Below are 11,681 nucleotides of genomic sequence, written 5' to 3' on the forward strand. Positions count from 1 at the left end.
TGTGTATGTCGATACCTTAACGTCATAGGAATAAATAACGAGATCAGTGAAGCCATTCAACTTCTTAAGAAATAATTTGAAATGAAAGATCTTGGAAAAACCAAGTATTGCCTTGGTTTTCAAATTAAGCATATGCCTAATGGTTTACTTGTGCATTAAACAACTTATACCGGAAAAAAAAATTAAAACGTTCCAATATGGACAAGGCAAAACCATTAAGTACTCATATGGTTGCTAGGTTACTAATTATTTTGGAGCTCTTATGTATCTTATAAATTGTACAAGACCTGACATTTCTTTTGTAGTTAATTTGTTGGCAAGGTTCAGCTCAGCTCCTACCAAAAGACATTGGAATGAGATCAAACACATATTTCGATATCTTCGAGGAACTACTAATTTATGATTATTTTATTCTAACGATTCAAAATAAAATTTAGTTGGTTGTGCAGATGCAGGTTATTAATCTGATCCATATAAAGCTGAATCTTAAACTGGATATGTATTCCTAAATGGAGTTACCGCAATTTCATGGCGTTCTCAAAAACAAACACTTGTTGCAACATCATCAAATCATGCCGAAGTGATTGCAGTACATGAAGCTACTCGAGAATGTATTTAGTTAAGATCAATGACACAACTCATTATTGATTTTTGTGAACTAGAACGCGATAAAAGTCCAACAAATATCTATGAAGATAATGCTGTTTGCATAGCACATATGAAAGAAAGGTATATTAAAAGTGAACGAACGAAACATACCTCCTAGATTTCTCTCATATACTCAAGATCTCATTAAGGACAACAAGATTGAAATGAGATATGTTCAGTCCAGCAAAAACTTTGTTGATCTTTTCACCAATGCACTTCCAACTACTATTTGCATAATACACGCGCACAATATTGGCATGATGCGTGTTCAAAAAATGTTACAGCTCAACGAGTGTACTTGAGGGGAGCCAACTCTATGTTGCACTCTTTTTCCCTTAGCTTAAGTTTATTCCCACTGCATTTTCTTTAGTAAGATTTTTAACGAGGCAGTACAAGTTGATCTCTAACGGAGCAAAATTATCATCCAAGAGGGAGTATTGTGAAGCATTAAATGATCATTCATCAGTCAAATTGAATGACAATTTTCTACATCTACCTTTATTTATGGAAACGAACAACGAAAATGCAGTTAATTCATAATAAAATGTTCATGAGATTTAATCATAAAGAGTACCTCATTTAATATATATCACTTACTCGATACTTTCTTTTTTAATATTAGTAATCTTTAGTTAGGAACTAAGCTACTAAAGGTGATTATAAAGTAGTAAATTACAACAAAATTAAAGAAATGTGAACCAACTATATTCTTTCTCGAACAGTACCTCTTTTTTCTTTTGGAATCCTATTGGTAGGTTAAAGGTCTAGTCTGGAATTAAATGTGTGGTGATAGATGGTCAATTGTCAAACCAACTCTTGTTCACCGCAACAGACTTTCTCCATTCTATCGGGACCCACATGCTCAAAATCAAACTATCAATTATTCCCACCAGGTTTCAACGGAAGAACTCACCGCTCTGGTTTCACATACACAGTCAGTGTCATATAACCATAAAATAACACTAAAACTTGCAAACAAGTGAACAACCACGCATATGCTCAACAAAAACATAAATAGCTATTCAAATATTAAATTTTTAACTTTTAAACATAACAGCTATAATATTAATAATATTAAGCCTCTTTATAGTCCCTCATTAGAACATACTCACGCAAAATCTGTGTTTTATCAAGATGACTCACTGGTTTGTCAATTCCGCACTCCCAACGCATATGGTATGGAAATACGGAAACCCGCGATGAACATTGGGAACAAGTTATTGCAGTTTTAGTTGTTGATTGACAAATTTTCAACCGAAAGCTGTTCCGGATTTGGTTCTGAAGGTGGAGCGGAAGCTGAAGAAACCTTGTGCATTATCATCGCCTCTGCTACACGAATTGCTCTTTGTGATCCTTTAATTGTTACTTTCCTGCAACAGCCCATAAAGATTGTATTAATCGAACACATTTCGCCCAATGAAATATAACAAATATAATTCCTTGAATAATCATGGAGGAACACAAGCCCACTCCCTGAGCCCTTTAAATGAAAGATATTGTATAGTAACAACTGAGGTGGCGAATTGGGTGGTTGTGCAAGTTGGGTAATGGGTGTCGGCTCAAAAGTGGACATATTAAGAAGTTGCATACCTATCACATGTCCCAGATATGAAATCGCCTCTTTCAGAGATTTTGATCCTAGCTCCGCTAATCTGTAAGGAGAGAAGTTATAAAACGATATATATGCATGTGTTGAGAGATAGAGGCACCTCATTTCTCACCTGACTAATTTCCAAGATATTCCTACCACCACGGCCCACAACAAGCCCTATGTGCTCATCCGCAACGCCTATAGTTACTGAGTTGCTGACATCTTCCTGTGATACACCATAAAGTTTTATGTACATTGAAGTAATATACAAGCATGCGTTTGCAAACAGAACACCTTAGAACAGTATGGAAATTCAAATTAGTTCTAGCATTAGATATGACGATTTAACCGAATTACTATAAGATGGATAAATTTAGGGGGTTTTTCCCTCAAACAAGACAACTGCCTCTATCAAAAAAAATTGGTCCAAAGAGGAGCGGAGCAAATAAATTGAACGTTGACCGTCGTCTGTAAATGCATAAAACCTCCTATAATTTTTATGTAGAAGTTTTGGATCATAGTTGTAATTGTTGTGTACGTAAACATAGATAAAATTTACTTTTGTTAGAATTGTTATATATACATTTAATAGCTTAATTATGTATTTATTATAGTGGCTTCTAGATTAGTCTCTTGACCTTTCATATTGTTCATCTTTGTATCTATAAATATGTATTAGATATCATTTGTAGGATTGAGAAAGATTAAGAGAATTATAAGAGTTTCTAGAAATACTTATTTTTCTCCACAACTTTTAAACAAAAAAGGAAACGGACAATAACATTTGCAGGTCAACTTAATCAGACTTGGCCCCTTAACCCTGGCCATCTTGACCCATTACCCCTCAAGCTACAAGTAAAATGTCAAAAGATTTTACTTGACAGATTCAGCACTGCAACTGTTTGCGGCATATATTTTTTTCTTTTTGAAGGGCGATATCGACGTCGAATGCTCTCATTTGTCACCCACACACGCATTAGGAGGAAACCCAATTCGCGACAATGTTGACGGTACCCCAAGTTGGATCACACCCCCATACCACTCAAGCCAAGCTTTGGTGGTGTTTTGCAGCATATATTATTCGCTAAAGCATGATGTTGCCATCAATTAAATATTATTATTATTAGTGGCATGAATATGATTAGAGGGTGAGTTAATAGAAAGTTAATAACCTGATTATTTTGATAGCGGCTGTTCTGAAACTTTCCACCAACTGCAGGTGGTCCATAATTGGGGCCATTGTATGCTACTGCACAACAGAAATATAGATTCTAAACAAGCATATATAATGCTAATAACATAGAGTTTAGTAAACATAACATTCTGTGAGCCACATAGCTGAATTGCAAGGTATTAAAGGTAGCAAACTCAAGTTGTTTACCAATGAAAAGGTTGATGTTGTTATGATTTATTCCTAACAGGCTGAAAAGGATTAATCTTGACTGAAAAGGATTAATCTTGCAAGTAATATTATATCATAACTTTGTAAATCATAAGAAAATATAATTCCCAAAATTTCTTCAAATAAAAAGAACATATTTTTTTCCTTACAAATACCGACAAAAAAGTTATCATTCAATAAAAGTGTCACCACTAACCTATTTTCTTGGAACAAGTTACTATACTTATATGTACCAAAATATCGACATAACAATTATCCATCATCTAACCCAGCCATAAAGTATATGTTGGTATATAGTAGCTACGTTTTTTATTATTAAAATAACCAAGGAAAGTATGGCCATACCTAATTAACATCCATAATGAGCCTATTAACTAATTTACCATATGTCACCTATCCCTAATAAGGTCTTGCGTTAACCTAGATTAGAAAACTTATAGTGTAGCACTGTTGAAACACGTTTAGCGTTTATGATACTGAAATGTAGGATTTATAGCATTTCTCATGAATTCGTCACCATCGTCAATTGCTAAGAATAAAACTAAGGTTGCTCCAATGCAATTACAAATGGTTATGGGAACATTGTAGTTAGTGTTACAAAATCGAATATAACGAATTCAAGAAGCTCCCAACATACAAGGAAATGAGGATCGATTCAAGAAGAAAAGAAAGCATACCAGCATAAGGAAATGTGGGGCCAATGGATTGTACATAGTAGATATCTTCAGACAATTTCAACAGAATCAGATTTATGGCTTGCATCAGCTGTTGTAAGGTACCAATAACCGTTACCAGCCTATCACTCAATCCAATATGATTGTTATCCTGAGGGGAGATCTTAATGTTAGCTTGAGAGTCTTCAATGAAGGACCTGTGATGCAAAAATATAACTAGAAGTTATAAGAACATTGACATGTGAGTAAGTAAATGCCCAAACAATAGGGTTAAATATAGTGCCATGACATTTTTAACATAGCAGTAAGAGTATTTTATGCTCAACGCGTAGGAACGGGCAATAAAGAAGCATGCTTTTCTCATTCATTATCAAAAGATGAGACGCAAAGAACACAATATATATCAGAAACTACAGACTCATATACAAACTAATGCACTTTTAGAAAGAAGTTAATTACCAACCGAGAAAACAAAAATAAAAAAGATAGATGAACAGTAACAAAAAGGTGTAGAAAAAGATAAAAAATAACTACTAGTGAAAGCAGTAGTGTCAAAGCCAGTTAATTTTGTGAAAAATATTTATACACATATAGCCATAAGTTATGGTCAACATCACCATCCTAATACCAAGTTTTACAGTTGAGTAACATACACATTTTTTTGCAAAAGACACTCCAAATTAGCTTTCTTTGCAGTTTAATTTTAATCCACGATAATTATCTCGAATGACCAAAAGCAACTACATGACATTATCAACTATATGCTTAAGATTAGACAATCTCTTGTCTTTCAGAACAAGTAATATTGTAGTAACCTAGGGATCCATTGCAATGGATCTCTATCACATAAGTATAAAATGTTATTTACTTGAAAGATAGAAATAACTGAACAACAAATGAAACATACGATAAAGCTAGTATTTCGCATCATCGTGAAGGGCCACAAATTATTATATAAATGAAACAAATTCAAGTATATACTGAACTCAACCAAGGGACAAGCTTTTTTCTTTTTAAAACATACCACTCTCAAAAATCAATGATAACAAGGAGTGGTATGTAAGCTTGTAGGTTACTGAACCCTGTTGCCAAACTTTTCACGTGGCTATAGCATATAAAAGAGGTATAATCAGACAAAGTCATTGGCACCAAAACCCAAAAATTAATCATTAAATTTAAATTCTGGATTATGTTTCTCAATTAGGTGGCGAGCAGCAATGTTATCAAAGTAATAGATCAAATATGGCGAGCAGCAATGTTACCTTATCATTGATCCCCCTTTCCCAATGATACCGCCACAAGAGCCATTAGGTACGATTAATCTAACTTTTGATCTCGGCTCACCTTCATCACCTTCTTCAGCATAAAACTGATCAGCAACACATATTAGTCTGTAAGTTACAATCACACAGGCTACTAAATGCAAAATGTGTTGCAACAATTACCTCATTCAGCAACTTAGTTAGGATAAGTTCGACAGCCTCAAGAACTTCATCAATAGTCCCAGACACCATAATAACCCTATCAGATGTTCCTGGAAAATACTCATAATTGCGAGACAACTGAATTCGAGCATTAGATCGTGACTGGAAATCAGAAATTCTCGTTCCACCCTTTCCAATGATTGAGCCAGCCTCAGCATTTGATGCGAGAAACCTCAGATATGTAGTCTCTATACCATCTAGAACATGTAATGAAATGTTATAATTAGTTGATCTCATAATGAAACAGTGACAACTCATGTTTACAAGTATCTTGAGTGAACAGATGAAGATTTAAGAAAGAAAAAGAAATGGGAATTTACACCACAACGTGTATTAGTACTGCTCTATGTCGTACGTTGGAGTCGACCACACATCTCAATAAGTCTTTTTCCAACTCATAAGGAAATTAAAAACAGAAAACATATATTACAAAATATGATTATCATTGTACAATCTTAGGTCTGATCTGCTGCTCGGTTATCAGCACCTAATACACCAGCACTTATAGTGTATGAAAGTTCAAGTAATGAGACATGTATAAGTCGTGTCTAAGAGCAATAATAAATATGGATTGACAACGCCTTTGCAAAGGAGAAGTCGGGACATACAAAAGGGAAATCCCATATACAACCCTTACATACAAGAGCTTTATGCACCTTAACGATAGCACTTAGGGTTGTCGTTAAAATCATAAATAAATAAATAAAATATTAATTTTAATATTGTAATTGTCAGGTGCTATTCTATTATATCTATTAATCCATATTATAGTATAGTATAAGTATATATATCCTATCAATAAGTTAAAACTAAAACGTACAAAAAAAAAAAAAAAATCGGAGAAGCAATTAATTGTCACTGACCTAAAATTTAATTTCAATAATGCATACATCTTAATAACATCATATACTTATTATAAGCCTAATTAACATACATATGATCACCAACTACTACACAATTAATGAAAACATATCAACTCTTCTAAGTCTAACAAGCCAGAGATTCATATGCTGAATTAGGTTAAAACAGCAGATCAAAGAGGTCAGAGATCGATATCGATTAACAGTAACAATAATAAAATTAACAATACCTGAAGGAGGAAGTTGCTCTTGATTGTGCGGCGAAGATTTCGCCGGAGCAGCACCGTCATTCGACGACGCGTAACCGGAATCAGGTGATACCATAGCTTTTGGTGCGTGGTTTACAGTTCTAGATGTAAATAGATCAATAAATACGAGTTTCAAATGAGCTCACTGATACAAAAACAGATAGATATAGAGAGAAGTAGATATAAAATGGAAGTAAAGTATTATTGTTACCTGAGGTCAGGTCACCGATGCAGTTTGGAGTACTCAAGTTGCTAACACCATGAAAAACCGCCTCCATCCTTCATCAGTCTTCTTTTAGTGATTCGCTAAAATGGTCCCTGTACTATTAACATCATTGTTGGTCTATTAACTCTTGATAGTAACTACATGAATATATAGAATTGTAAGTTGCCAATGCTTTTTTATCATTTTTATTATGTTAATTTCATTTTTCCAATTGAATACATATATAATATGTTAAGTGGTAATGGCAATGGTAACAGTGGCGAAAACCGAAAAAAAAATTAATCGGGACGCATTTTTTTAAAACGTAGCAACTTTTTGAGTAAAATATGGATTTTAGGGCAAAATATGGAGGTTTTTGACAAAATTTGAAGATTTTTAGATCAAATATGAAGGTTTTTAGGTAAAATTTGAAGGTGATGGGACAAATTTGAAGGTTTTGGAGCAAAATATGAAGGCTTTGGGGCAAAAAAAAATTCACTGGGGACAAAATCGAAAAATTCAAAAATTTTATACTGAAAATTGCAAATCCACTCGCGGATGCCCCCCTTGTCCCTACCTATTTCCGCCACTGAATAGTAATTGTAATAATAATGGTAATGGCATTTTACCACCTTGTTAATAAACGATGGGGTGGGAATGTGATATGTTTGTGCGTTGCTGCTGAAAAATTTTTTTAGAGAGTTTAAGTCGTAAAAATTGCTTAATCACGTGACAAGGGGGAGTAAAGGAAATGGATGGTCATGATTGAGTGTTTATTAGATAATGGATGGCTAGAATGATGGTTTTAACTTGAATTGTCACCTTATTTTGGCTTTATTTTAAGTGAAGTAGAAATAACATTTATTAAGTTAGTCCGTTACTTCATCCGTTCCGATTTAATAATTATTAGTCCCTAGATAAAAGATACACATATTAAGAAATGTAATTATCACATTGTACTTTGTGTTAGGTGTTAACTCTGCAGCTTTTCTCATGACTTTTTACATATATTTTTTTAGATTCACAAAGTAAAGGTATAAAATAACTTTACATTATTATTTTTATCTATTTATAAAAACATTAAAACAATCTAAATAAAAATATTATACTACTCCGTATTAAATTAGGAGGGAGTGAGTATAAAAAATCGTTTGATAATATAACTATGTTGCCATTGTGTATAAACTTAGCCACGATAACAGTAGACGGGAAAAAAAATGTTAACTCATACTGATGTGAGTATATGAAGAGAAAAAACATTATAGTGTTGTAGTAACTAGTAAACTACCACTGACATAAGTCAATCGCTTTCATTTAGACCATTTTCAATCCTCACGGTGATATTACAGGCAGATTCGCTAAAAAGTACAGAAAAAGTGCAAACTGACTGTGAATAGGCATGTGTCAGTTTTTTGTGTCAAATATTGAGTAGGGTAATGTGGTAAAATCTAATTGAAAATGGGGTGGAAAAAATTAATTAATAATAATAAATATATATTAATTAAAATTAAAAATTATGTGATTGGATGAGGGAGGAACTCACGGATGAAAAAAGCTCATCACCCCCATGACTAACGAAATTTGGAGGAACTAACTGACGCCCCGTTAGGGGCCGTCAGATTTCGCCAGATGTTGCCAACTAGGACTGACGGAGCATAGAAACGTCTGGTTAGAGGTGGTCTTATATCTAATGTGCGTTAGTATATTGAGAATTTTATCAAATTTATGTATTGGAGGATTATGTATTATAGATATGCACAAGTTTAGTAAATTATAGGAAAAGAGTGATGGATTGTGATATAATGAGGAAAATCAAACATCTTTGTAAATTATTCACGTCAATCTTTAAATTTTGGTGCTAAAAGATAAACGGAATTTAAATGGCAGCTCAAACTACTCCGTATGGACTTGAAGTTTTTAATGAGGTTGTCACACTTTGACATATAGATGGAGTTGTCTTATTGTCTTATATTGGGATACTGGGATATCGGGATATGGTGTCACTATATGGTGGTAATGTTGCTAATTTAAAATGTACGACTATAATAAATGTGTAAACAGGGACCGCTAAGTTAACGGGCGCTTTAGTTATTTTAGGAAGTAAAGAGATTATACATACATTTCGACGGAGATTATGATGTAATTAGGATTAGGCAAAGGATCAATTGTGTCAACCCACTATCTTCAGAAGCTAAATGATTAATAATTTAATATTACTACAGTAATAGATGTCAAAAATAGCTTTAAGTCATTAGAAGAGCATGTATGAGTACAAGTAGCACCTAACTTCCATTCGAACACCATGAGGTCCTTTTTGAAAGTAATGCTTTCAAAGCATCCTATCTTCGAAGGTATAACTGTCTATATCTTACCTCACCGTACATCGTAGCCTCAACTGATTTGTTGTTATTCGAATCTTCAATCTCTACCCGTCTTCAAATTGCTACAAATCTTCTACCCCATTACACCATTAACCAAACCAAGACCAGAAACTTTCACAAGCATATTACTAACAATTGATATTTTACATTGACACAAATTAGTCGACTTTGACATTGGAGCGCTGAAAAAACAGTCATCCACTACCAAACTCCCAAACAGACAACACTCAAAAGAACCACCATTGACCATTCCAATCATACCCCAGATAACCAAATCACAGCAACTATTCTTACACATAAGTGACCAAAAACAGCTATAGTGGTCAAACAGGACAAGTCAAAAGATTTCTATAAAAGACATACCTAGTGCATCAAGTCCCGTATTTTGCCACAAGGATATTAACAATATACTTTTTTCATCCATAAAGTTTTCAGGTTCCATCAAGCATATAGGACCAATTGCATCCTCACAATATACAAAGATTGACTTAGAACAGTCAACAAACTGCTGCAGCAGAATAATGTAGGAACAGCAGATGACCAAATTATTTTATCCACATTCCAATGAAATTGAAAACAGCCATCATTTGAAATGCTAAAAACATCAAAACCACCACAATTAGTCCCGTCAAACCATACCATACTATGCCAGATCATTGATAACAAAAGAACTATTAATTAGGTTTATACCGAACATCCAAATGCTAGCAGCTAACCCATAATATAAACGCATGTTTGACCAAATGTATATCATTCCAAGCAGTACTTACACTATAATCAGTTAGTCTGTAGAACCCATCATCCATTTCATCACATCCATACAACCCTCTTTCAACACGGAGGAGATAATAAAGCCATACTTTTCAATCAATTAAACGAGCCAAATCAAAGTATCATACTTATAAAAATCACTCCACTTACGGTTCATATTCAACCTTGATTATTGCATCTAGAAGTTTGAAATTAAAGATCTTAAGGACCAGCAGGATACCAATAATAATCAAAAAAGAACGAGGTGGCATACAAATCACCCGCAATTGCACTGAATAATTCAATTCTAACTCTCTCGTATTAATAAAAATATCTTACATCAACATGATGTGTGCAAACCGGTCTCAACATCCCAAAAACATATGGGTCAAATTGGGGTAACTTAAAAAACTTTTGTAAAATTACCGTTTTAAATCAGTAACAACATAAAATGATACGGAGTATACATGTATTCAAAGATTTAAAGAACAGACACATCCTACACAAATGTTAATATGAGCATTACTTAAACACAAATCAGATATAAACTAAAATTAAAATCACAATAAAACACAAAACATCACATCTTCATTAACGAAAAGTTAACCGGTACATCACAAAATAACTAACACAGAAACAGATTTACATCAAATCTTAAACAAGCCCTAACCACTAGTAAACTTGGTAACAGCCTTAGTACCCTCAGAAACAGCATGTTTAGCAAGTTCACCAGGAAGAACAAGTCTAACAGCAGTCTGAATCTCACGTGACGAAAGCGTGTGCTTCTTGTTGTACCTTCCAAGCCTAGAAGCTTCCTGAGCAAGCTTCTCGAAAATATCATTGATAAAAGAGTTCATAATCCCCATTGCCTTACCTGAAATACCAATATCTGGATGAACTTGCTTCAACACCTTGAAGATATAAATCTTGTATGTCTCCACTGATTTCTTGTGCCTCTTCTTCTTCTTATCGGCTGATGCGGCGTCCTTTGGGATCTTCTTCTCGGCCTTTGGTTTCTTCTCTGCTGGTGTCTTCTCTGCTGCTGGTGTCTTCTCTGCTACTGGTTTCTTCCCGGCTCCTGCTTTTGGTGCCATTGTGTTTAAACTTCGATTTTGTGTGAGTGTTTTGATTTGATGCTAAAAAGAGGGGAGATGTTGTAGTTGTGGGTTTAGGTGAGGTTGGTGGGGATGTATTTATAGGGTTTTGTGAGAAGTGATAGGATTGGTTGGATTTGGGTGATGCGGATTGTGATCTGTGGCCGTTGGATTTTGAGGTGGGATTTAACGGTGGATTGAGATGGTTTTTAAATTTTCTAAAAGTGGGGGTAGATTTTTGGCGGTGAGATGAAAATATTGAAAATTTTGAGATGATGATTATACGGAGTAGTTTATTTTCACGATAAAACTTTAATTTTTATACTAACTAATACACTTAAGTC

At 34.1% G+C, this 11,681-nt stretch overlaps 2 protein-coding genes across 2 annotated transcripts; both read right to left on the reverse strand.

Annotated features, from left to right (window-relative positions):
• Nucleotides 1-1,575: 1,575 nt before the first annotated feature.
• On the reverse strand, nucleotides 1,576-7,071 carry LOC139893664 (protein BTR1-like). Its single transcript, XM_071876839.1, has 8 exons — nucleotides 6,890-7,071; nucleotides 5,761-5,996; nucleotides 5,578-5,684; nucleotides 4,319-4,512; nucleotides 3,412-3,488; nucleotides 2,370-2,465; nucleotides 2,239-2,300; nucleotides 1,576-2,018 (listed from the first exon to the last, which is right to left on the reverse strand). Exons 1-8 carry the CDS (start codon nucleotides 6,981-6,983, stop codon nucleotides 1,877-1,879), a joined length of 1,008 nt encoding a protein of 335 aa, XP_071732940.1. The 5' UTR covers nucleotides 6,984-7,071; the 3' UTR covers nucleotides 1,576-1,876.
• A 3,738-nt stretch (nucleotides 7,072-10,809) lies between these two features.
• Nucleotides 10,810-11,391, reverse strand: LOC139893665 (histone H2B-like). Its single transcript, XM_071876840.1, has one exon. It carries the CDS (start codon nucleotides 11,335-11,337, stop codon nucleotides 10,909-10,911), a length of 429 nt encoding a protein of 142 aa, XP_071732941.1. The 5' UTR covers nucleotides 11,338-11,391; the 3' UTR covers nucleotides 10,810-10,908.
• Nucleotides 11,392-11,681: the final 290 nt, after the last annotated feature.

The sequence above is a fragment of the Rutidosis leptorrhynchoides genome, chromosome 2 (assembly GCF_046630445.1).
Source record: "Rutidosis leptorrhynchoides isolate AG116_Rl617_1_P2 chromosome 2, CSIRO_AGI_Rlap_v1, whole genome shotgun sequence".
Lineage (NCBI taxonomy): Eukaryota > Viridiplantae > Streptophyta > Magnoliopsida > Asterales > Asteraceae > Rutidosis > Rutidosis leptorrhynchoides.